We start from the raw sequence: 27,471 nt of genomic DNA on the forward strand, positions 1-27,471 counted from the left end.
ATTATATTTCTTGAACTATTATATTTATAAGATTTTATATTTTTATATTTTATTAATTAAATTAGTGTTGTCTTGAATCAAGATCTTAGCACTGTCCCTTAACCCCTTACCCTCTGTTTGGATGGGGTGAGGTAAGGTTCATTAATGGAAGGGGATGGAAAGGGAAGAGAGGGGAAGGGAGGGGAAGTAATATATTTATCTTACCCTTGTTTGGAAGGGAGGAAAAGTTCAAAGGATGGAAATGAAGGTTAAATATACAAATTTATAAAAATATCCTCTTATTTTTTTAATAAATCTGCATGTGAAAATATAAATAAGGATAAAATTGGGATAATTTTTCCTTACCCTTCCTTACACCCCAATTTAGGGTGTAAGGAATTTCGCTGATTCCCGAGCATGCAAGGGGAAACTTTACCCTTCTTTTCCCTTCCCCTTCATGGCTCACTCTCTCCCAAACAAGTGTAAAAATTCTTTTTACCCTTGCTTACCTTTCCCTCCCCTTTACTCACCTCCTCCCAAACAAAGGGTTAGTACCTCACTGCATGTAGATGTCAATTGCGCTAAATGACACTCATGTACCAACTAATATTGACCTTAGCCATGTTTACTTGACCCTCTCCGCCGGGATCCCGGTACTCTTGCTCGTCGTCACTGCCTATGAGGTGTCGACCTTCATGGGGAAGGTGGTTACCGCGGGACTCGAATGCTTCCTGCACAGCTTGCTTCAAGAAGGATCTGAAGGCAAAGCCGGAGCCAGAACTCTCTTCAGCATGTTCCCTGTGCTTACTGCTCTCGCATATCTGCTCCTTGGCCACCGCTATGGCAGGAGTCGGAGACGATGGTAAGCCAGCAGCCTCAAGTTCATTGCCCACAATCCATACCTCCGAATAAACAGAGCATGAATGCAATAAATTTGAATATTTATTTAAATTTTGTTTTTAAAAACATTTTTATTCTTTAATCCGTTGCATATAGTTTTTGATAAATATACGCTTAATTAATTAAAATGCTTGCATGTATAGTGTGGAAAAAAAATTCTTGGATAATTAAATCCTCAATAAATGGCTCCTTAATAATTAAATTCTTAATATCTAAAAATGAGTTTTATAATTAAATTCTTAATATCTAATAACGTCTCCGCTCACATCTATCTCTCCCCCCCCCCCCCCTCTCCGCGGCCTCCGCCGGCGGCGTGCTCCCGATCATACTCAATTTTCACGAAGGCGGCATCTGTATATTCTCCTCCGCCTCCTCCATCCACCGCCTCGCCGCCGCCTCTGCCCTCGTCCTATCCGTCCACTGCCGACGTTCCCCGGAGCACCGCGCGCATCCCCGTCCAGTACGATGACTCCAGAGCCGCTCTCGAGCGGGTCGCGTCCGAATGCGGCGGTGAGAAATGAGAATTATATATATATATATAAAGAAATTTTGAAATCAGGAAGAATAATTTTGAATTCCGCGAGCAGAACCGTGGCTAGTCAAGCACGCTGACTCCGGCAGAGTCTAACCCGCCGGCGACTGTGACTCAGTCAGGGAGGCAACATTACGCACAATCGGGGGATGCGAACGGCGCCGCCGAGGGCTCCCCGAAAACGTGAAGGTAGTGGGTATGGTGTAGCTGGCCCTTACCTCTGGCCACACAACCGATAGACGCCTTGGAGGCGGCGGCGGACCATGATAATTGAATCTGTCGAAGCGCCGGCCTCGGGGACGGTGTTGCTGGAACCAAAGCAATTCGATTTAGAGTTCCAACATGCTCTGCTCCTCTGCCGAATCGTCTCCTTCTTTAATCTGTGCTTATCCAGATGTTTGAGCACGATAAAAATTGACTTTTTATATATAAATTTAGTAAAGTGTGAGCTTAGGATTTAAACATCGATCGGTCCTTCGCCTTCTATTCCCCTGCGTTTTTGATCGGCGAACTGAGTGAGGGCTTGTTGTGAGATCATCGGCATGGCATACATCCCTCCTCACAAGCGCCGCTCCGCCACCGGAAACACCTCCGCTCCCGCCCGGCCGCCGGCCTCCCTATCCCGCCGCTTCGGCCAATCCTTAGTCCTCGACGGGCCCTCCCACCCTCGGGGGAGGAAGCCCCCCTCCCACCAGCGTATCGATAAGGTTGACATCGCCTACGCGGCTCAATCCACCTCCCTCTGGTGCATCGCTGGTGGCTGTCCCCATCCCGATGATTTCCGGCTGGAGCCGTATCCTTGCGACGTCGTGGAGCGGCAGCAAGGCTACAGGCCTCTAATGCTTACTATTGCTGGTGATCCACATTCGGTGGAATCGGAGGACGAACCGCCGCCGTGGGCTACGATTGTCACAAGGATCGAGCGTGATCTGCTTTCTTCCCTCATCAGAGCGAGGAGCGAACTGGCGCCCCGGATCAAGATCTCGTTCGTCGCCAGGATCGGCAGAGTTTCCTTTCTCGGGTATGCAACTTATTATATTCGAATTTAGAGAATTGTTCATTTTGCCCCCTACTTTATTAATTTGTTCAATTTGACACCAATAGTTTAGAGTGTTCATTTGTTTTATCCGACATCTTGCATTATCAAGGCATGATAAAGGAAAGGAATTCTTTCAAATATACCTACCTACATATGAGGAATGAAATTTTCTTTGTTCGAGCCTGTTTAAAAAGTGATCGCACTAGCTGTCTATTTGGGAGGAGGTAAGAACGGTCTATTTGGGAAGAAGTAAGGAAAATATATGTAAAAAGAAGGTAACTTTTAATCTTGTTTGGGAAGGAGGTGAGGGAATGAGATGAAGGGAGGAAAGAGGAACTTTTACCCTCTCTTATCTCTCAAATGACCTATTTCCTTACTTCCTGATTTAGGGTACAAGAAAGTTATCCTCCCTTTCTCTCCCTTCCTTACCTATTAATGAACTTCCTCTCATCCCATCCCAAAAATAGGATAAGACTTTAAATTATTTCAAAAGGATAAGTTTGAAGAGAGAAGAGAAGTTTAGCAAATAAGATTAAATAATTAAATAGCCAAATATGATAGAGTAGAGATGATTTTTTTTTTGCTTTTTTAAATTCCAGTATATTATATTCTAAATTATGAGTGGAAAGAAAAAAATATAATAAAATGACATATTTTTCTAAATTTTATTAATGTAATTTATTTCCTCAAAAGCATTATTAGATTGATGTTTGTTCATGAAAATTGATTAGTCTTGTTCTGATTTAGACAGGGTAAAATATCTTAACACATTTGAGATCAGTTTTAAGGAAAATATGTCTATAGGCTTGTATTTTTTTGGAGTATGTATAGCCCATTCAACAAACATGAATCATTGAGTAATGTATTCTTGATTAAAAATTTTGTTAATGATTCAATCATGCATCACTATGAGAAGAATTGGGCAAATGAAGTCCACTGCACTTATAATTTTTTTTTTTTTTTTTTGATGAAGGAGAGAACCTTCAAGTTGTCTTGAATCTGTAAGGAGAGCTGCATATTCTGAATCCGATACTAGAGGGAAAGTTCGCATGTTCTTCAACACTAATTTACAAAATGAACACGTTCAAGAATTTGAACAGTCGGAGATGGCAAAGCTTGGTTTTGATTTATATTCCCAGAAGGAATGTTATATCATCAAGGTAAACTATATGCATGCCCCAACTATCCTCTACTACTAATGAAATTCCTTGGAAATAAACATAACTATTGTTTACCATATCTATTAGTTTAACAAGACTCTGGGTGGCTCAGTGATTACATGCAAATGCAAAGTTGCTGAAGGTGGCGGCCTTGAGATATACAAGGTAAAATTTCTTCAATTAATTAATGGTTGATAGTTGATCACTCTTCACCCTGTCCTATTATGATCATCAAAATTTCTTCCATGATTAAATCATTCTCAGAAAATATTTGGTGACCTATATCATAGTAAATTGGGACGTAACAAGTTGTTTAGAGACTAACTTCTTTTTTTTTTTTTTGCCTATTTTGCGTACTGATTTTATGTTATCTATCATTTTCTTTGATGAGATACTAAATATAGACTACTTGTAATGGGCTTTAATTATTTGTTATGATGCATGCATCTTGTACATGTCTCTGCTTCTAACTTAACAATTAGTAATTAGCTAAATGATTTGATTTTGGCTGATACTTTGTATAAGTATTTAGCATGCAGACAAAGTTAAAATGTCATCTATCTTTGGAATTGGAACTAATATTTACCATTATTCACTCTTCAGATTGAACAAAATAGATTACGTCATTTGGTTGTAGACGTATCATGCATCTCTAAGGATCTTGATCTGAGATTGATACTGTATAGTATGGAAGTTTCGAAAACTCTGGATGTGAGTCTTTCATTCTCTAAGAGTTCATACCACACTATCTTTTAGATACTCTCCAGGTGATATGTGTGATACTTTTTCAGGATGCAGGAATAGATGTCATAAAGAGGTTAGTTTCCGATGCAATTATAGACCCAAATGTAAAAGGTGGACTACGTTGGTCGCTCGGGAAGGACTCTGTCGATGGCACTTGCAGCGTCAGTGAGGTTTGGCATGTTAAGTGCAAGAATTTTAAGAGCCAGAACATGAGGATTAATTTTAGATATGCTGATCGGTTTATTCACAAAATATCTTTGGGAGAAGTTTCTAATGAAGTGGTTTTCAAGTTGCCGGGAGTATCTAAACAGTTGTGTGTGAGTCATAATTCTTTTACAAATCTCTCATCTTCCACCTTACTAAATACTTTTAAGTGCAAGTAACTAATGTTCTATACGTCCTGTTTCATTTCTTTAGTCTTTATTTGTATTACATTTTGTATAAGAGATTTATTTGTAGCTTTTCCTTTTCACTTTCAAGAATTCCTTTTCTAAATCTTATATTTTGTTCCGCAGGATGAGAACTTCGAGCCTAGCTCTGTGTTGGCCGCCGTCCAGGAAACTGTGAAACTTATTTGGAACCACTTTTTGGGCAAGAACGTTGGTGTTGAGGGAGAAAAGTGCAAGGAAAAGTGAGAGCTTTTGTGCAAGGTGTGGGCAAAACTTCTATCTCTCAATGTTTATAAAAGGAGACAAATTATGAGGTCTTTTTCTTGTCGACCATCGAATAATTAAAGAGTGGGAGGAACTTTTTCTGATTGCAAATCTGGCCGAGCGACTATTTAACAAGAAGTGTTAGGACATTAACACAAAGTGTGATTGAGTGTGCGACAACGATAGAAATTGACTATTGTAAATATAGATTTAATAAAGTGTGAGCTTAGGGTTTAAACATCGATCGCTCCTTGGCTTTCTATTCCACTGCGTTTTGGATCGGCGAACTGAGTGAGGGCTTGTTGTGAGATCATCGGCATGGCATACATCCCTCCTCACAAGCGCCACTCCGCCACCGGCAATACTTCCGCTCCCGCCCCGCCGCCGGCCTCCCTCTCCCGCCGCTTCGACCAATCCCTCGCCCTCGACGGGCCTTCCCGCCCTCGGGGGAGGAGGCCTCCCTCCCACCAGAGTTCCGCGATGATCGACATCGCCTACGCGGCTCAATCCACCTCCCTCTGGTACATCGCCGGCGGTTGTCCTCATCCTGACAATTTCCGGCTGGAGCCGTATCCTTGCGACGCCGTGGAGCGGCGGGAAGGCTACAGGCCTCTGGTGCTTACCATTGCTGGCGATCCACCTTCGGTGGAATCGGAGGAGGAGCCGCCGCCGTGGGCGGCGATTGTCACAGGGATCGAGCGTGATCTGCTTTCTTCCCTCGTCAGCGCGAGGAGCGAACTGGCGCCCCGGATCAAGATCTCGTTCGTCGCCAGGATCGGCAAAGTTTTCTTTCGCGGGTACGCAACTTATTATTATTATTATTTTCTTTGATTTTATTCGACTTTTTGGTATAAAATTTAGAAAATAGTTCATTTTGCCCCCTACCTTATGTAATGTTTCAGTTTGATCCCAATTGTTTAGAGGTTTCATTCGTTTTATCCAACATCTTGCATTATCAAGACATGATAAGGGAAAGGATCTCTTTCAAATATACCTACCTACATATGAGGAATGAAGTCTTCTTCTTTCGAGCTTTTTTAAGAAGTGATCGCTATGAGATTTTAAAGCAATTAAATAGCCAAATACGACAGAGTAGGGTTTTTTTTTTTCCTTTTCAATTTTCAAATTACAGTATATTATATTCTAAATTATGAGTGGAAAAATGAAAATATAGATAATAAATTGACTTTTTTTTTCTTTAGATGTTTATTGATATAATTTATTTCCTCCAAAGCATTATTAAATTAATGTTTGTAAAACAAAATTGATTAGTCTTGTGCTGATTTAGTCAGGGTTAAATATCTTTAACTCATATGAGATCAGTTTCATGGAGAATGTGTCTGTAAGTCTTGTATTTTTGGGGGGTATGTACAGCCAATTCAACAAACATCAATCGTACTATTGATAATAATTGAGTGATGTATTCTTATTTATAAATATTGTTAATGGTTCAATCATGCATCACTATGTGAACATTTGGGCTTTTTGATGAAGCAGAGAACCTTCAAGTTGTCTTGAATCTGTGAGGAGAGTTGCATATTCTGAATCGGATATTAGAGGGAAAGTAAGCAAGTTCTTCAGCACTAGTTTACCAAATGAACACATTCAAGAATTTGAACAGTTGGAGATGGCAAAGCTTGGTTTTGATTTTGATTCCCAGAGTGAACGTTATATCATCAAGGTAAACTACATGCATGCCCCAACTATTATGTACTACTAATGAAATTCCTCGGAAATAAACATAACTTTTATTTACCATATCTAGTTGTTTAACAAGACTCAGGCTGGCTCAGTAATTACATGCAAATGCAAAGTTGCTGAAGGTGGTGGCCTTGAGATATTTAAGGTAAAATTTCTTCAATTAGTTAATTGTAGATCGTTGATCACTCTTCATCTTGTCTATTATGATCATCAAAAAAATTTCAAATGGCATGATTTAATCATTCTCTGAAAAAATTTGGTGACTTGTATCATAGTAAGGTGGCAAGTAGCAAGTCGTTTAGCGACTAACAACTTTTTCACCTATTTTACATATTGATTTTATTCTATCTTTTTCTTTGATGAGATACTAAATATAGACTACTTCTAATCAACTTTAATTTTTTTTTTGTTATGATGCATCTACTACATCTCTCTGTTCTAAGCTTCTAGCTTAACAATTAGTAATTAGCTAATTGATTTGATTTTGGCTGGTACTTTGCAAGTAATTGACATGCTGAAAAAGTTTAAATGTCATCTATCTTTGGAATTGGAACTAATGTTTACCGTCATTCATTCTTCAGATCGAACAAAACAAATTACGTCATCTGGTTGTAGACATATCATGCGTCTCTAAGGATCTTGATCTGAGATTGATGTTGTATAGTACGGAAGTTTCGAAAACTCTGGATGTGAGTTTTTCATTCTCTTGGAGTTCATACCACACTATCCTTTATATAGTCCAGCTGATATGTGTGATCCTTTTTCAGGATGTAGCAAAAGATGGCATAAAGAGGTTGGTTTCCAATGCGGTTATAGACCCAAATGTGAAAGGTGGACTACGGTGGTCGCTTGGGAAGGACTCTATTGATGGCACTTTCAGCATCATTGATGTTTGCCATCTTAAGTTCAAGAATTTTAAGAACCAGAACACGCGGATTAATTTTAGATATGCTGATCGGATTCATCTCAAAACATCATTTGGAGAAGTTTCTAATGAATTGTTTTTCAAGTTTCTGGGAGTGTCTCGACAATTGAGGGTGAGTCCTAATTCTTTTACTAATCTCTTATCTTGCACTTTGCTAAATACTTTTAAGTGCAAGCAACCAATTTATATATGTTCTGTTTCCTTTTGCTATTCTTTATTTGTATTACATTTTGTATCAGAGATTTGTTTGTGGCTTTTTCTTTTCAAATTTAGCGATATAAATTGGTCTATTTGAATGGATTTAGTCATCAATCTAAAAGAGTTGGAAATCAATTTAACATATATTATTTTCTCTAGGTTTGGCTATCTATTTACTGAATAGCTTCTTCATTTTTTCAAGAATTCCTTTTCTAGTTCTGGTTTTTTGTTCTGCAGGATGAGAACTTCGAGCCTAGCTCTGTGTTGGCCGCCGTCCAGGATGCTGTGAAACTTATTTGGAACCACTTTTTGGGCAAGAACGGTGGTGTCGAGGGAGAAAAGTGCAAGGAAAAGTGAGTTTTTGTACATGGTGTGGGCAAAACTTTTATCTCTATGTTTATTGTAATTTTGTGCTTCCATGACTGGTTTCTCTCTAAGCGGATGTAAATTGTTCTTGTGTTTCTTTGGGTGATCACTATCTTTTTGAACCTCTGCAACTCATTGATCTCTGAGTTGAGCCTTCTTTTCTCCGACTGAGGCTTTTATTGAACAATATGGGCAAGGATGCCTTGTTCACCCTTTTCCCATTCCTTCTGTAATCCATTGGAATAACTTAACAGACGGAAAGATGCATCCGGCCTTATTAGACGATCGGATGAGGAATCAGACAAAAGCTATTAGCAGGTGCAAATGTGCAGGTGGTACAAGGGACTGACAAAGATGACTTCCAGCACCGTGCGTTGAATGTTAATGAACTTTCCTTCAATAAAATTCGTTGATGAATGGTCAATCGAGCCCAAAAATTAGAGAAGACAAACATCATGAATTGATTCCCTAAATTATTTAGTCCATTAAAAAGGAGTGTTAGCGCAATAACTTCCTAGGAGATGTCACCGTATGTTTATTTTAGGGAAAAACTTTTCTATCAAGTAGCATTTTACTTACTATCACCAGTTACCTAAATCATATCACCAATATCAAAAAGAACTTGACGTCGATGTCGATCTTCCCTGCTCTTGGATTCAATGTTGCTTTCTTGAATAGCCTTTTAACCTGCTCATGAATAACTCACAGATGTTCGGTCATCTCCTCAGCCTTGGGGTTAGCTTGTCCTAGACGTGAAATAGGGACTAAATCTAGTACCCCGAATGAGTCTCATCCATAAATAACTTCAAAAAGACTCAAACCAACGGCCCTATTTTTTTGATCTGTTGTATGTGAATTCTACTTGAGATAAAATCAGATCACATTGCTTCGGTTTGGTTCCTGTGAGACATCTTAAAAGATTTCCTAAGCTCCAATTCACTACCTCGGTCTAATTATTCGTCTGAGGGTGATAGGCGTTGTTGAAGTTTAGTTTTGTCCCTAGCTTTCCCTATAAAGTCTTCCAAAATTGTCTGACAAATTTAGTATCACAATTTGAAGTAATAGTTTATGGAATACCGTATAAACCACAGTCTCTTTGAAAAAGAGGTTGGCAATCTGAACATCATCCATGGTTTTTCTGCACGCCACAAAGTGAGCCATCTTGGAGAATTGGTCCACCATAACTAGAATAGAATCTGCAGTCTATTGGGTGCGAGGTAAACCAAATATGAAATCCATGCTAGTCTCGCACCAAGGGACTTCGGGAATTGGTAAGGATGTATACAAACCAACATTAGTGAGATTCCCTTAGATTGCTGACAGACAAAGCAACGGCCCACGAAATGAGCTACGTCACTGGTTAGCTTGGGCCAATAGAAGTCGGAAGAGATGAGGGTTAATGTCTTATCTCAGCCAAAGTATCCTTTGTTACACAATTCACTGATAATGTGTTGCCTTAAGTAATAGTCCGGAATGCATAATCGTAGTCCATGAAATAAATAACCATTGTGCAAAATAAAGTAATTGCTAAGACCATTATTTACCTCCTGAAATATCTTGCCAAAAGAGGGATCATCAATATACATATCTAAGAAAGATCTAAATCCAGCAACCCTAATGCTCATGGTAGTAAGCAGGGAAGAACGATGGCTAAGAGCATCTGCAATACGATTGAGACTCCCGAATTAATGCTTCAGTATGAAGGTGAACTCCTACAAGTAGTTTACCCACTTGGCATGTCGACTACTCAGCTTGTGTAGGCCATTGATGTACTTCAAAGCCTCATGATCAATGAATAAGATAAATTCCTTCTGCACAAGATAATGACGTCGATGTTTCAAGGATTGCGTAATAGCGTAGAATTCCAAATCATAGGTAGAGTAATTTTTCTTAGCACCAGATAGTTTCTCGCTGAAGAAAGCAATAGGGCGTCCAATTAACTTAGAACACCACCAATGCCAATGCTAGATGTGTCACAGTTTACTTCGAATAATTTGTCGAAATCTGAAGTGCTAGAAAGGGTGCTTCTGTCATCTTTTGCTTCACCAGTTGAAAACTAGTCGTAGTCGCTTCAGTCCACTTAAACTTGCGCCCCTTGAGACACTCAATGATAGGAGCAATTAAAGAGATGAAATTCTGAATGAATCTGTGGTAAAAAGAGGCTAATCCATGAAAACTTCAGACGTCGTGAATGGTTTTTGGTTGCAGCCACTCTAAGATTGTGTTTATCTTTGATGGTTCTGCACTAACACCATCGGTAGATACTATAAATCCAAGAAACGAAACTGAGGTCATGTAGAAAGACCACTTCTTGTTGTTGATGAACAAGTGTTTCGCCTTTAGCTTCTCAAAAATAGTGTGGAGGTGATCAAGGTGCAAAGCTCGTGTCGGGCTGTAAATGTGGATGTCGTCAAAGTATACAACCCTGAAGTTTCCTATGAAAGATCGCAAGACCTTATGCATGAATCTCATAAACGTGCTAGGTGCATTGGATAGTCCGAAAGGTATGACCATCCAATAGTACAACCCATGTTGTGTCTTGAAGCTAGTCTTCCATTCATCTCTGGGCTTAATTCGAATCTGGTAGTATCCACTCCTAAGATCGACCTTGGAGAAGATCTTTGAACCAGAAAGTTGATCCAACATGTCATCTCAACGAGGAATCGGAAATCTATATTTCACTATGATTTTGTTGATGACTCTGCTATCAATACACATGCGGTATGAACCATCTTTCTTTGGCACGAGTAAGGCAGGGACTACACAAGGGCTCATACTCTCATGAATATAGCCCCGTCTCACTAGCTCCATAACTTATTGTTATAGTTCTTCGACATCCTTAGGGCTAAGACGGTATGTTGGCCAGTTAGGAAGCTTGACCACAGAACGAGGTCAATCTGATGTTGAATGTCTCTCATAGGGGGAAGTCCTGGTGGAAGGTTTTTAACCATTAAATCAGCAAAGTCAGATAGGAGTTGTTGCACTTTAGCTGGTAGATCCAAATCTAAGTCTATTTTATCACTTTTACAAGGAAGTAAAGCATATACCATGTTTTCGTGCTTCATCTTGTTCAAAAATCTGGACATAGAAAGTAGTGTAGAGTTATTGGTTGCTAAATTTGAAGGGGTTACTTCTCGTCGAGGAGCCAATACGATATTCCTCCCTTTGATGCTGACGGTGTAGGTGTTCTTCTGTCCATCGTGGATAACGCTATGATCATATTACCAAGGTCGTCCCAATAATACATAACATGCGTCCATTGACACAACATCACACCATTCTCGATTGTAATACTTGCTGCCAATAGAAAAAGTTAAAAGACACCTTCTATTTACGGTTACCTCACTCCCTTTGCTCAGCCATGACAACTTGTAGGGTTTTGGATGATGATCCATCTTCAACTGCAGCTTTCGCACAACTTCTTCAGATACAATATTTTCACAGCTTCCACTATCAATAATCATCTTGCAAACTTTGTCTACAATTGTGCAAGTTGTGTGAAAGATGCTAGTTCTCAGCCAATCATCTTCTGATTCTTCCTTGAGGACTAGTAGGCTCTTGCGTACAACGAGAGTCTCATGACCATCTCTATAAAGAATCTCATCATCGATATCATCGTTATAAATCAGCTCATCAATTTGTTCAGATTCATCCTCCATGTCTTCCTCAATGAGCAGAGTTTTGTTTTTTTTTATTTAAGGATCTTTTACAATCTAAAGCTCGATGCCCCTGCTCACCACATCGAAAACACTTGATAGAGGTCTTAGAATTACCTTGTGGTGACTATTGGGAAGGGCGCAACTCCTAAGGGCCAATAACTCGATTGTTTTGATCGCTTTTATTTGTTATTCTATGGTTTAACTATTTTTTCAACCGTCAAAGCTCGCTGATAAGCCTCTGAAACAGTCCAGAGTGAGTGGAGACTCAAGGAATCTTGTAAGGGTTGTCGTAATCCCCTTAAATATCGCGTTGTCGTTTGCTCCTTGATTTCAGATAGATCGTTCATAGCAATAAGCTGATAGAATTTCTCCGTATATTCGTCGACGGTTCTAGCCCCTTGCCTTAATGTATAGAGTCGTTGAAACAACGTTTGCGCATAACCAAAGGGAAGAAAGTAGGTTCTCATAAGTTTTTTCAAATTTTCCCAATTGGTGATTTTAGATTTACCTTGTCTCTCTCATGATCGCCGAAGCTGCTTCCACAATGCTGAGGCTCGACATTTGAACTTAATAACGACCAATTTTACTTTGACATGATCAGGTACTTCCTTGTACTCGAAAATCCTCTCTAATTCGTTAAGTCAATCAATGAAGCATTTCGCTTGTAATGTGCCAAAAAAATCAGGAAGATCAACTTGGAAACCAAAGTCCCCATACTGTTCCTCTCGACTACGGTGTTCCCGGTACGTAGTACGATGGTGATTTGGATTCTCAAAAGTAGACTTAGAGTTATGATCAGAAATCTCACGATCTTCAAAATTCCGTGTTGTCAGACGTTGGGTTCATTCCGCAACTTGCTTCTGCAAATTCTCAATCATCATTACGTCTTGGATATTATGATCACGGTGCTGGGCTTCCTCATTCGGAACTTGTTTGTTGCGACCACGACCATGTCCACAATGACTCTCCATTGGATCTTAATGAGCTCTAATACCAACTGATGCTGAGCAGAATATAGATTTTTTTGGGGCATAATATTTCAGAGGAATTAACGAGGAAACAAGAGAGAAATAACAAAATAAGTAGCCCAAGCTAGGTTTTAACAAAAAACCTTCTCCAAAAAAACAAGAACAAGAATAGAAAAATAAAAGAGATATAGACATAACATAGCTTAAGTGAAACCAATTGATTCAATATCAAAATAACTTATCCTAAACATGATCTAAACATAGATTTATATAATTCCCAAACCCTAAAAAAAAATTAAACGAAAAAATAACTAACTAAAATTATTTTTTAATATTTATGATAAATTAACTAACAAGACTTGGATCTTAAGATTTAAATAAAATTAAATATAATTAAAAAAATAAAAATTAACGAATAATTATTGGAAAAAAAAAATCTAAATTGAATCTCCTCTTGCATCACCTGACAACCAAATTTACAGAACACCACTTCTAAAATAATAATAATAATAATAATAACAACAAAAAAGAGAAAGCTGTACTTATGGCAAGATTTTAAAATTTGTTTCCATTAAAATTCTGTGTTAGTGTTACAAGTTGCCTCATTTTTATGAATTACACAACATATACAGAAGATTATAAAGCATAATTCTCCTAAAAACCTCCCAGATATTCAAGGACAGTTCCGAGAATAAATAACCATACATGATATTTGCTTCCTAGTATCTAATCTACAAAAGATTAGATAAAATTCATCTTTTACCAAAAGTATAATTTTTATTTGCAGACGACTCAACACCGATGCTTGCTGATGCATTTTCTCTAGTTCGCCTGTAAAACAGCACATAAGCTGCAGCAGATTTCACATCCTCTTCGTTGATAGGTGAAATGTGATTGTCGTCGAAATTGTACCATCTATTTTCATCCAAAAGCTGCAAAAGGGAAAAACAAATTAATATTTTTATCATCTTTCATCTTTTACTAGCCAGTAATTAGATAAAAGCTAAAGCTACTGAAGCAGTGAACACTAAGCATTCTGCTAGTGTTCGTTCAGAATTCATATAACTAAAAAGAAGTTTACGCATTTCTCATGCAAAAGCAGTGCAAACTGAGAACAACAATGCCTAAAATGCAGATGACATGACACAAACTTCCTAAGTTTTGCAAGAAGAGCAGGAGTCCTTGGCCTTTTGGATTGCAGCACTCTGGTGTTCTCCAAGATGACAGCAAAATATGCATGACAGAGACCATGATTTACTGGAAATCTCAAATCTCATCACCAAAATGGAAAATCAATTTTTGATGGATTTCTGTGAAAAACAAGTTGGTAAATAATCACAGATCTGTTAGATGGAGTGTAAGATACATGTAGACCACCTCAAAAAGTTGGGAACTAAAACAGCTTGATGATGACAACTTTCTAGGATGAGTTGCATACGGAAATAATTGGCAAAATTTTCAAAAAAAAAAAACATAATATAATGTTAGTGGATGAAAATTTACCTTGATATGAGCAGTATAATGCCCGCTTGCCATACTGCCATAGTGATTACTCAAGGCATAAAGTTCATACATCTGGCGCTGGGAGCCTTTTTTGTGTGCCACATAATTTGTCAAATCAAGATCATGAATTGGAAAGTTAACAAAGGTTTCCAGTTTATGCTTTGTTGACCGACTGAAGGAGAATCTTTTCAAGTGAATAACCAGAACTTCAGGAAGCCTCCACAGGTCCAACTTTTTGCTCGCTTGTCTTTGTTCCTTGCAACTTGGGCAGTACCTATTCAGTAACAGTTTGAATTGATGTTGAAAGCACTAAACATGAGTGAAGACAATAGATCTTTAAAGAAAATGAAGCGATGTTTGTTTCATTGAGTGAAAGCATCACAAATTAACAAGGGCTGGGAATTACAAACATCTCTTTAGCATGGAAGATGCTAGATATACAAAACGCAGAATTCACGTTTCTAAGTATAACAGCAAGCAAATAACAAGAAATTTCTGGCAGCTGCAGCACATAAACTCCAAGTATTTGGCAAAACCTCTGATCATTCTCCTAAACAAGTCACACGAGTGGTAATTACTTCACTCGTACCCATCTATGCTTGAACACATGGCCTAAATGTCATCCCCAACCTCTGATACTAACTTCTCATCATAACACTCTATACTTGTGTCAGATATCAGATATCTACACTTGGACACAGACACACTAGATGGACACTCAATATTTCTATTGACCACATGTAACAACTACATATAGACGTGTGAACACTAGATCCACGTCCCCTCGGGACGGTCTAGTGGCTAGCCCATGAGGTGTTACCACCATGAGGTCTGGGGTTCAAATCTCAGCAAAACCGAGATAAATGTCTCCCTTAGGTGCTAGTCACTATTCCAAAGGCTAGTAGCCGCCCGTGATTTACCTCCTCCGTGTTGGCCCTGGGGCGGGTTGACGGGGGCGCTAGGGGCGAGCATATTCGCCTTTTGCCACCGTGAACACTGGATCCACACCAGTGTCAAATGCTTGTACGCCGGTCAAGGTCCCCCTTAGTAGCAACCACAAATTGTTTTCATTTGTTCTATCATTGAGTTTTTGATCTAACATCATAGGGAAAACTAGCCAACAAAACTAAAATAAACTACTTCAGGTGCAAGTAAAATTTCTGCCAATGCAAAAATGCCAACAAAGCCTTCTTAAAGGCAACACAATGAAAATGAGATTGCCCTAGAGAAAAGATATCTAAAGGAGCAATTACTTGCACAGAATCAACAAACTAAGATTGACAAGATGATGAACCTGATAGAAAATCACAATGGGATATTATATTTTCTTTGAATCACCTCAAAATAGATAGTATGAGGAGGCAATTGATGCAAGTGGTAATTGTTAGCTCTTACCTAATTATAGTGGAGCAACACATAGCCTGAAACCCATCCCAACTAAAGGCAAGGTCTGACTCGCTAGTAACAATTGTGGCCCACTATGATAGGTGGAAGACCGAACACACAAAAGACTGCTAGCACTAATGCAGATCACTAGAGGTTGGAACACAAGCCCAATAATTGATGTGGTAAAACCCTCACATCCCCCTATTAACATACAAATACAGAATACCCCTTCATATAGAGCAAGAAAAGGAGTCCCTCAACCCAAGAGGAAACAACCATCCTTCATCGGTCATGTCACAGCTTGACACCACCAAAAATCACCTCAAAGACCAATTAACAGCAAGCTTAATAGAAGCTAGTCCCTTCCCCCAACTTGATCTAGCTTCCTTTGGCCTAGATCCCAACAACAAACCCAGCCTTGAGCGGACCATTCAAGAAGACCCTTTTGATTGTTATTGTATTTTGCCTACAACATAGAATATAAACCTCCTCCCTAGATCACAATTTCTCAGATAATGAAACAATATCTCCAAAATTTTAACTGAAACAATTAAAGGGAACTTCACTGCACAACATAATTGCCAACTAAGAAAGAAGAAATTATACTAACCACATGTCTTCAGGCACTAGTGGTTCTTCCCTCAAGAAGGCATCCAGACATGTATATAGTGAGAGAGGTTCATTACGACTCCTCTTTGGTGCAGGAGTATACTTGAACACTTCGGGATGGTTCTCAAAATGATAAGTATCATACTTCTTCATATCATTTCTTGACCAATTAATAAAAAGAATAAGTGATGTTGATAGCCTAGGCAGTGCGAAAAGTTTGTCTTCCAATGATAAATCAACCCATGTATCATTTTCGTCAATGTACTGAATATGCATGTTACAGGTTGATTTTGTATTACAGTGTTGTTGATCGTTTTGATTCTCACCAGATATTAAACATGCTTCACTTGATTTGCCTTGATCACCATCAGTTATACAGGGATCTGAGGACCTTGAAGAGTAAGTTCCATCGCTTCCTAGCATAGGGGTGAGCATCCTCTGAAGTCTCTCTCGTATAAGATCCACAGTGATTTCATCTTTTGAAACTGATGCAAGCAAAGGTATGCCGTAGGTTTCCCAGGCCATTGAGCTGTTGATGTTGCCAGACCCGCTGCAAGATTCAACATTGAACATGAGCAGTAAAGCATATTGGAAAATCATGTACAGTAAAATGAACAACCAAAGCCAAAAACGGGAATACTTTATGTTGGTAGCACTAGAAATAGAAAGAAAGTTTTTTTTAAAAAAAAGGACTGTCAGAAATAATTTAACCAAAACAATATTGGAAAGAAGTAAAAAGAATTGACAAGGAGTGTCTTGTAGCATGAAACCGCAAACAAATAAATTAACATGTTATGGTCAATAAGATAGTAGAACAACAATTTCAATTGGTAAAATCAGTAAGAACATATACCAGACATCTAAAGTGTATCTTCCCTACAGCTACTGAAATATTTATGCAGATAATAGTTACTGATACAGGGAGTACATACACTTGGCGGCGGTGCACAAACTGAAGGTATACAGTATTCATCAATTTTGGTATCTTATAAGCTACAAGGTGATCATCATCTTTAATGGTTGATAGCAGCATTAAAGGATCTTCTAGAAGTTGATGGACACTGTGGCCGCGTATCTGTGTAAATTTTTCACAAAAAAATGAAGAAGAAAACTATTCTTTTCAGTATTAATCCAATGAGGCACTGTCCACCGAATCTCTACCAATATGAAATTCGCATACCTCTGCAAGTAAAAGTTTCTCCTCGTTTTTTAATGAGCAAGCATTGCTTAAAGCCCGAATCAAGTCCCGGCAACGACCCTGCTTTGGTACACTTACAGTACAAGTGGTTGGAAGTGTACTCCCATCACTAGTCAAAACCACAACAGTCATGGTCCGAGCGGAAGCAGATTGTAGAGGCAATGATAGGTACATAAATGGATCAAATGTCACTGAAATTTTCCCACAAACGGGGCAGACCAGAGTAGATTTGTATTGCCCCTGCCATGTTATAGTAATCAGCTACAGAAATGAAGATTGAATGGACCTACAGAGACTTTAACAACACAAAGGAATTTCAAAATATTGTAAAATGATATTGTCCCAAATAATTTTCTCATACATTGTGGCAAAAGAAATTCTGCTATTGTAATAACATCTTGAGCAAGTTCAAATTTTCCCCTATTGTACGGCTGAACTTTATGCCAAACTCATGTGCAATGCATCTTTTGAAGCCCATTTGTTTGCAATGGGTATAATTAAAAAAAGAACAAAAGTTTTTGAAGCTCAATAAGGCAACAGTCAAACTGATTCTGATCAAAAAATTATCATTACGTCATAAAATTATGTTTGAGAAAAGTATTACAAACTTAATGACCAATACTATATTTAAAAGTAACTAAATTTCTAACAAGAGAAAAATCAGGATTCCAGAGGTAAGAGTGTTTGATGTTGGATGCTAAACCTATTTACCTAGGCTAGTAGGAAGGAACATGATTCAGACATCCTGTTGATGTCTGGTTGAATACTCGAACCATCTGATGCCCAATTGAATTCATCAAGTCATATATAAGTTCTGACTATTTGAAGCAGAAGCTACGTCACTAGTTTTCTTTGCTCTCCCTCAGGTAACTAGATTTTCAACTCTAGTTTGTTCAACATATCTAAATATATTATCCATTGGCCGGCCCTTGAACATATACAAACCATTTCAAACTATTTATTCTCATTTTTTATCATTTATTGAAGCTATTATTTTTTAATTTATTACCCCTAATTGCTTGCTTCAAATTCTCAAATTCTGATTGTAAAACCTGAGATGTTTTATGACTACTAGAATTCTGCTTATGCAGAGGCAGTGATAGTAAGATGCAAAATTGAGGAAGCAGTAGTTTAAAATGGCAAGTTTAACACTAAAAAACATGGAAGTATGAAAGAAAATAAAGTGAAAAGATTGACATCTTGAACACTAAGAAGCTACTTGGTGCCATCTGATATTATCATCTGCAGAAACATAACTAAACATTAACCAGCTAAGAGCAAATATTTGGCATAACCCTGAGTGACAATGATATAGACCATCATTATCATAAACCCTTATCTCATTATCAAGTTGTTTATCCAAACTGCTTGAGTCAGCAATAAATCTGGGAAGTTTATCCCTCCATTCAAATGTATGCAAGGCAATATCGCTATCAATTCAAACTAATTAAATCAATTTTTAGAACATTGACTAATATTTTTTAAGCTCTCTTTACCTCTTACACCTTACACTGTATTAATCTTTATATATATATATATATATATATATCATAACAATAATAAAAATGTGTATAAATCTTTCATTGAAAATCCTATGTACCTGGCACACATCAACAATTATAGAATCATTTCGAGCAATGTGGTTTGCCCAAAACTCATCAGCAACTTCTTCATCAGGTCGTCCATCTGTATCCTTTGATTTTATATAAGGTTTATGCTTTACACGATTCAGGTCCTCATGAAGTCCATCCAACAAGAAGGCTAAAAGCTCCTGAATGATCAATTGGAGTTTGCATCGTGGTAATACAAAGAACCAAATTGATTTGAAGATATTGAATTAACAGGAAAACCTGCGAGTCGTGTTGATTATTTCCGCTAAATTGAGGTGCAAACCGTGCGAGTTTTGTTTTAAATGGTCTAGGAGAAACAGGAGTACGCCCAGGAGCCCAGAGTTTCCTCAATAACTCCCCGAAAGCTAATGCAAGCTCACCCTGCAGAACTACCACTGAGATTTAGAACATCCAACATTAAAAATTCAAAGTAATTTCAGAACCAAACAGTCAAAAATAAGTACATGCAGCCTAGGCCTTTGTGAACTGTGCATCAAATAATAATGTCCATTTAAATAATCTGACTCAAAAGAAAAATAGGCATATCATGTGTTCTAGTTAGTTGTTACCAAGCTATGCAAACTTACAATATCAAGAACGCAGAATAGAGCTAAAAACAAACTTTGGCCAACAAAATGATACCGAATTCGAACTGTAGCAGACCCTTGTTGAAAATCCAAAAGAGCTTCATGAGGAGACAGCATCCAGTAAACATTTGAGAAGGAACTTTTTGCAGAAACAATCATTTTTTTCTTCCTTTTTTTGGAATAAGAAAATGAACTTAAGCTTTTCAGCAAGTCTAGTGCTCTTAAATCAAGTGATGAATGCTAGTGATGCAGCACATAATAGTCTATGTGCCTCAGTGGATGATCTTACGGGCTTGTGCAGCTTAGAAATCTTTTGCAAGAAAATAGAATCTTTAGAGACAAAAAAGGCATTGTTGGTTGTAGGAATAGGAACAACAGAAGGCTTTCAAAAAACTTCAGAAAAAATAGACCATGTTCTAAAAAAATAAAACAGAATTAAAATAAAATTATATTTTTAACCAAATACAAAGAAAATAAAGCTGGAATTTTGAACTCAAATTGATTTATTCTATTGGATCAATTCATTGTAAGGTAATCTAGAAGGGATCATTCTCTCCAACAGAGAAGCCAAGCCTGTTTAATAGATTGAGTTATGATTAGGTCTTCCAAGACAAAACATAAGAGTGAAACATCAACATAAAGTCATACACTGTTATATTGCTTTAGATCAGCATGAGTTTATAATTGTCATAATTTAGGACAATTTCCCCCTTAAAGTTGATAATATATCTCTAGTATACGATCTAAAAAGTTTCAGAAGACTCAAATAGATAAGAGATGCAAAGATAACAAACCAATAGGCATAAGTATAAACAACTTCAAAATGGAAATTATTAAATTGTTCAAAGTCAACTCCCTTGAGCGACAAGCTCAGTAGGTTGTTTTCTATATACCTCATCCAAATTACTATAGAGGAAAGCATTCTTTATATTCAATCAATGTAGCAACCACTAGAATATAGCAAAAGGAAGCAGTCTTAACTTCAAAAGGGCATATATCCATATAGTCAACTCTATATATTCCTACAATACTTTCACACTAATCAAGCTTTACGTTTGCCATTTGAGCCATTAAGAATGTTTCAATCATTAACATTCATTTACAATCAACAATATATTTTACAGAAAGAGAGAGGCAAGTTCTAAAGCAGAATTAGAATGCAAGGCATCATATCATCTATCATAGCCTATCTCCACCTTAGATCAAATAAAGCTTTTTAAATAGTCAAATCTTAATAGAATCCAATGTTGAAAGAAAAGCAAAATACTATCAAGACAACAAACGAGATGTATAGAGAAAAGGGGTATAAGGTAGTGTATTTATGAGTGCCTTTCCCAAGAGCAATAAGAAGGATAATGTTAAAGGAATTATCCATGATCCTAGAAGGTTCTAGTGGTGCATTTATGAGTACCTTTGGCTAATGAATTTCTTTTTATCCTTTATATAGACATAATCAATTTTGGTATGCTTGCTACCCTAGTCTAGGAAGATCATCAAATCAATCCCAGCAATATATATCATGCACCTTCGTCCTATGGAATGTAAAAACAACCAATGCCACCTTGTAATAAGAGAACATGAACATGCACTTCTTCTTAATGTTGGTGTAGTAGTTGAATCATTTCCTAGCACTAGCTAAGCCACTTCCACTAGAACCAGTTGAACCACTTCACTAGCACCAATTGTGACACAGCCATGCCATATTTGTTGCTCATGGTTTTTATTCAACTTGGAATCAATAAAGAGCAACTAGAAATTCTGAGTCGTCTGCAATAACATTGTCACAACCTTCAAATTCATGGTAGACGGATTCTTAAAAAACTCACAAATAGGAATTATGCTTTCTGTTCATGACTCGTGGTCACCAAATCAAGAAGTCAGTGAGCTAACTATCAGTCAAACCCCACTCAACACCATTCCTAAGTCCTTCATCAACAAAGAGGTCACCAGATTTCACAATTTAGGAGCATTTTTCTTTTGTTGACGCTTGAAGCCACTTCAATTGACCTTTGTTTGCTTACTCCTCTTCAATTTGAACTATTTATAGTCTCTTGAATCTTGATCTCCTCTTCCTATAACTGGCAAAGTTCTTCTACCTTCTTATATGGGCTGAATCTAATCAGATTATGGTTTTCATCCATCTCGACCAATATTGCCCGATCCTACACGACATAGGTGATATTGTTCATGCACAGGCGGCACAATGTTTTAATCCTATATTGTGTGTCATACTTTGACTATAATATTACATTTTTGCGGAGTCTAGCAACATGACATGAATTTTAATTCATGACTCAAAATGGAATTCTCAAAAGTAGGTATAATCAGAACCAAAAACATCACATTGACAAATTATGGAGATTTGAGAATTTTCCATTAATGGTGTGTTTGGCTTCAACAAAAGTTAAAAAAAGTTTCAAAAGGACATGTTCTTTGAAAAAATAAAGACCACTTAAAATATTGATACAGATACTTACAACCATGCCTAAAGGGTTCTGCCAATTTATTTCTTGCCTGTAGTCTTCACGAAAATATCTTGCAAACTCTGGTGTATGAACAAGGCATTGTATGGCACTGTTCATGAAGCAAGTATTTCCAAGGTTGAGCAGTCCAATGAGACCCAAAGGGGCTGATCTTGTAGTAATGGTATTCGTTCCATGCAAATTATCCAAGTCACTACTAGGGGAAGCCAAGTATTGGCCTTGCGAGAACTCAGAACTGCAACTTCTGGAAGCATAATTGTTGGTAGACAAGCCTTCAGCAACCGATAAGCTTGAATGTGAAGGATCCAAAATGAGAGACACTGAATCCTTCTCCATACACCCATTCTCCTGTAGAGAAGTTGCACATCCACCATCAATGGTACCATTGCCATCAGTCAGAATCTCGACCAGAATCTGTGCAGAAATAAATTGTAGCAAGAATCATAATGTGTATGAAATTTCAAATAGATTTTACTTCAATTGTAAGAAATTTTTAAGCAGGATAATATTCACAAAAAAGACAACAGATCAAAATTTTGCATTAGTGCATGAGGTAAAGATGATGTTATAAACCATGAACAGAAAGATCAATGTTCATAGTTTATTTTACTTCCCATGTGACAAAATGAATTAAGATACCATACAATATAAAGAAATTTTCACAGATATATAAAACTGGAAATAAAAAAAAAAACATGTCCTAATCAATCTCAATGTTTGGGTGGCAACTTAGATTTTGTAAAATATGCAATATTTGAAAAACTTAATAAATACTTACATCTTGGTCCATCTGTATGTTTGCATCATCAAGAGTCTTATCCATGTTGTCCATCAACGTGTGCTTCTGTTGACCATAATAGTCCCAGATACAAACCTGGAACAGTGGATAATGAATATTAAACCACACAACTAGAATTAATATGTGACGAATAATTGCTTACTTGGTCCAGGGGTAAATCAAAAACCTCAGAAGTCTTTTTATGGAGTTCTCCCACTGTCTCCTGCAAAATTTATGGTAACTCTCAAAAGCCATTGATGTGTAAAAAAAAAACACACATCTATGTTGAGTTACAGCCAGCAGATATAAGCATTTCACCTCATGTAAAATTTACAACTTAAATTTGCATTTCATTACATCATTATAGCACATAACTCATGAATGGCAACATACATATGAGCAATGAGTGTGAAAAATGGATACAAGTGTCCAATTGAGCAATAAAAGAAGCACATGCAGTAGAAGTATGTAAGTAAATTCAAGATAATTCTGTTTAATTTTTGAAAAAATTAGGAATATAAATTGACTGTTAAATGAACAAACTTAGCGGAAACAGAAAGAATGTAAATGCAGAATGAACTCAGGTCAAGTGCACAAATTTTAAAGCTTAGGCTTTACACAATGCTATATCAAAAATTTGCCAAGCTTTTGAAACAAATAATAACAATATAGTAATAGTAGTTTGTGGTATAAACCTTCTTGCTTATTCTAATAATTGCTCTTTCTCCCCTTGGCACCAAATATAATTGAAGGCGCAGAGGATAGACTTCTATGGCTAAATCACTCTGAGAAAGACCAGTGTTTATGGCCTTTCGTGGCAATGTTGGACCACCCCCATACCTGAGAAGAAACCAGTAAATGAACAAACAAATGATCCTCCATGAGACTTTATAGTTTATACACTGTCCTATGCAATATTATATTGTGCATTCAAGTGTCTGAAGAAAGGAAATATAAGCCTTAATTTTCTGTTAGAAGTTAGAAAAAAGAAATAAATTTCTTTTTGCATAACTTGTGTCTTCACAATACTTCTGGTTAACGTCTCATTATTGTTTTTCTTCTTGTTTTCCTGGAATTATAAATAGCATAATTAATATGTGTTCCACATGTCAAACCTTTTAAGGCATAGCTTATTTTATAAACAAAATGCATTCTCCATTAAATTGAAACAGCATGCAAAGAGGTAATCGTTACCAATGGTTCAAGCCAAAGTTCACTATTCCTTCCACAGTAAAAGAGTAGTATAAAACTGATTATAAAGATTTTAGCAACATTTTGGTAGTATTCTACAGTTTATGCATTAGTATGAATAGATTCAATTAACATTTAACTGAATTAGCCCTACTAATGAATAAATAAAATCACAATGTGAGCTTAGAATTAAAGATTGCATTCATCCTTTGATTTTTTTTTTTTTCCAATGCCACTTCCAATCCTCAATTCCCTTTACAAACACAAAGAAATTGTACCATAACATATTTTTTCATGGGAAACAATAAGCATTGTGTATTTTACTTAACCTATAGTTCGCAAAGAGATGGTGTGGCATACATTGTCACAAGGATCCATTTATGTGGTATAGTGTTAAGGATAACCATTCAACTACTTTTTTCTCAAAAAAATTGAAAAAAAGTTATCAACATCATTAGGATAATTATTGCAATAAGATATAATGACAGTTTTTTAAGACTATATTTGTCTGAAGAAAATAACACAGATTGCTATGTTGAATGGTATGATGGAATGGATATTTAAAAAAAATGAGAGTCAACATAAACCAAAGTTCAGATCGAATATACAGTTACAAGATTATGCAATGCAAAGAAAATTACTGTTTCATTATATCATAGACACAAGAGAAGACAAGGTATGCTGGTCAAAAATCCAGATAATTTTACAATAAGACATGGAAGATACAAGCAATTAATTGTAAGGTTTGATTTTTTAATCGAAAATTACCAGCCATTCAACTTTTCCCAAACTTGTTGAGGAAGCAATATGTAATCGCGTCCTTCTACTAAAGTATCATGGAGTTCAGTTTCCACATTTGACACTTCTGACGAAGCATCATATATTAAATCAGAATTGTCAATAGCTAAAGGTCTTTTTGTGCTCGGAGAACCTGAATCAAGATGATGAGAACCATTGACGGAGTTGCTAGCCATATCTTGATTCACATAATCAAGCCAAGACTGCCACCACCTACAGACCAAAGAACCATGGGTTCAAAAATCACACAATTGGCATCTTCAAAGAATGCCACAGCTATTTATCAGTAAAAATAACATATGTAAATTAAGGGCGAAAAAGTAAGCATCGAGCAAGGATCATTAGAGATAGCTACATCTCGAGAAGATAGAATATACTTTAGTTTTATTATGTCATAACTATGTAAATAGGGTTCTTTCCTAATGGCTTAATATTTTAGTATTGAGGGAGTCCAATCAAAATTCACAGGCATACGAGCTAAGGTAATGAGTTTGAAACCTAGGAAAAGCACAATGCAACAACAAGAAATACCAATAAATACACTAACCTAGTAGTTGACACCAAGCTGCTGTGTATAAGACGTATTGATCAGAGATGTGCAAAATCTGGCCACGACTACGCGGTGAAAGATAGAAATCCAAATAACCGAAAAAATGGCATTCGTTTCCTAAAATCAGAAAAGTAACGAGAGAAAAGGAAAATCGCGGACTAAACCCGAAACTGCAGTTCAAACCGAGGATTCACAGAAGAAGTTCCCAAGATCAGCAGATCTCGAGGAAGAGAACCTGAAGAAAGGAAGAACAAGATCGCAACCTTCTTACCTCTGGGTGATGAGGAAGAACGTGTCGCCCTCCTTCGCGAGAGCTTCGGCCGCGATGGTGAGATCCCTGATGAGGACCCTCTCCTCCTCCGGACTGAGCTCTGTCGCCGAACGCGCAGCCTCCATCTTCGCCACTACAAGGCCCAGCCCTTCCCTTCCCCCTCCTCCGTCGAGCAACCACCGGCGCGACTGAAATCTACGCCTCCACGGCCTAACGAGCTGCTATTTGGTTCAGGCAGCGAGAGGGAGAGACAGGGACACCACCGCTCCTCATTCTGGTTGTGGTCCGTCGCGCTTGCAAAATTAGACGACTGGGCCAAGTTTATGGGTTTGGGAACACGTGGTTGGGTTGGACCTGCTAGGGTGGTCTAGTCATTAAATACAACTCCCCCGACCAAATCATAATCATAAGAAAATGAAGGACCCACGGGAGTGTGATATAATATTAAAATATTTTTAAAAACAATAAGAGAATCAAAATTTAAATTTTAAATTAAATAAATATTTTAAATTTTAAATTTTAATATATATAAATTGCGTACTGAAAGTCAATTAGTCAACTACTTTTAAGATTAATACCATGAAATTCGGATATCTAGATTATAAAAACGTATAGCAAAAACGATTTAACCTTGTTTGAGTTTGGCCTAACAAGCGAATCCTCTCAAGGGCTTCTTGGGAGGACCGGTTCAATCGAACATAAATTTTTCAGTGGCCAAGGATAAATTAAGAAATGTTTATAATAAGATTTAGTATTTTTAAATCAATCATCAATTAAAAGAAATTAAGTAATTGAAATTAGGAGTCGATTTCTCTAGAAATGATGATACAATTAGCTATTACTCAGCTCGTAATTTATCTATAAATATTCTTAAAATTCTTGAAAATGTAGGTATAGATAATTTTTTTAAAAAAAAATAGTTATTGAATAACTACTCATTTTTATAGTTGACAACGACTAATTTTTAGATATTCAACAACACTTCTTTTCATATTTTTTAATTTTTTTAAAAAAAAAATTACAATTATAAAATCATTTTTTTAAAATAATAAGTTACATCGTCACAAGGAGCTCGCATTATAGATGCTCTAAAATTTATAAGGTTTTAATGAATAAAAGAAGCTATAAAAGAGAAAATGAGGAGTCATAGGTAAAGTCGTCAATTTGAATTGAATAAGTTGGTTTGATTCACTTTGTCAAATAATTTTAATAGATTGAATTGAAATTTTATCGATTCATTTTAAGTGGATGGATTGACTCACGAGAGTCAGGAGCATAGGCAAGTTGACCCACGACCCGTTTGGGTTGAAAAATTTTTCTTTTAAAATTTAAAATTAAAATGAAAATTTTAATAAATTTATGGGCTCACTCAACGAATCCATCATTAAAACTTAAAGTTTTAAATTTTTTTTTTTATTATTTTTTTTTTTTAAGCAAACTCGAGGAACTGACCATCTAACCTGCCTTGGTTCGAGGATTTCTCATCCCTCCCCATCATGGGTTTTTTATGGGTGGCCCCATCCCATTACAAATTCGCACGTTTGGCATCACTTGCTTCGGACAGAAAAAAAATTAAATATACAAAGAAGAAAGAAGACAATTTATTTTTAGAATTAGCCGGGTGAAATCCAGGTATTTTGATTATTTAAAAAACAAACAGCAAGATTGTTTTTTTTTTCTAGT

At 37.0% G+C, this 27,471-nt stretch overlaps 3 protein-coding genes across 4 annotated transcripts; 2 read left to right on the forward strand and 1 right to left on the reverse strand.

Annotated features, from left to right (window-relative positions):
* The first annotated feature begins 1,921 nt into the window (after positions 1 to 1,921).
* LOC122036530 lies at positions 1,922 to 4,989 on the forward strand. Its single transcript, XM_042595880.1, has 6 exons — positions 1,922 to 2,432; positions 3,424 to 3,610; positions 3,698 to 3,775; positions 4,214 to 4,321; positions 4,402 to 4,671; positions 4,870 to 4,989. Exons 1-6 carry the CDS (start codon positions 1,954 to 1,956, stop codon positions 4,987 to 4,989), a joined length of 1,242 nt encoding a protein of 413 aa, XP_042451814.1. The 5' UTR covers positions 1,922 to 1,953.
* A 69-nt stretch (positions 4,990 to 5,058) lies between these two features.
* LOC122036531 lies at positions 5,059 to 8,381 on the forward strand. Its single transcript, XM_042595881.1, has 6 exons — positions 5,059 to 5,804; positions 6,505 to 6,688; positions 6,773 to 6,853; positions 7,290 to 7,397; positions 7,476 to 7,745; positions 8,069 to 8,381. Exons 1-6 carry the CDS (start codon positions 5,326 to 5,328, stop codon positions 8,186 to 8,188), a joined length of 1,242 nt encoding a protein of 413 aa, XP_042451815.1. The 5' UTR covers positions 5,059 to 5,325; the 3' UTR covers positions 8,189 to 8,381.
* A 4,985-nt stretch (positions 8,382 to 13,366) lies between these two features.
* LOC122036529 (ubiquitin carboxyl-terminal hydrolase 5) lies at positions 13,367 to 26,092 on the reverse strand. 2 transcript variants are annotated; one of them, XM_042595877.1, is made up of 13 exons: positions 25,789 to 26,092; positions 24,938 to 25,180; positions 23,674 to 23,818; positions 23,142 to 23,201; positions 22,979 to 23,074; positions 22,195 to 22,614; positions 19,371 to 19,511; positions 19,121 to 19,291; positions 17,503 to 17,760; positions 17,255 to 17,397; positions 16,324 to 16,872; positions 14,328 to 14,601; positions 13,367 to 13,756 (listed from the first exon to the last, which is right to left on the reverse strand). In XM_042595877.1, exons 1-13 carry the CDS (start codon positions 25,911 to 25,913, stop codon positions 13,577 to 13,579), a joined length of 2,805 nt encoding a protein of 934 aa, XP_042451811.1. In that variant the 5' UTR covers positions 25,914 to 26,092; the 3' UTR covers positions 13,367 to 13,576. The 2 variants fall into 2 exon arrangements, with proteins under 2 accessions (XP_042451811.1, XP_042451813.1); XM_042595879.1 differs by having other exon boundaries at positions 25,781 to 25,912.
* Between the last annotated feature and the right edge of the window lie 1,379 nt (positions 26,093 to 27,471).

This window comes from Zingiber officinale, unplaced genomic scaffold (genome assembly GCF_018446385.1).
Source record: "Zingiber officinale cultivar Zhangliang unplaced genomic scaffold, Zo_v1.1 ctg168, whole genome shotgun sequence".
Lineage (NCBI taxonomy): Eukaryota > Viridiplantae > Streptophyta > Magnoliopsida > Zingiberales > Zingiberaceae > Zingiber > Zingiber officinale.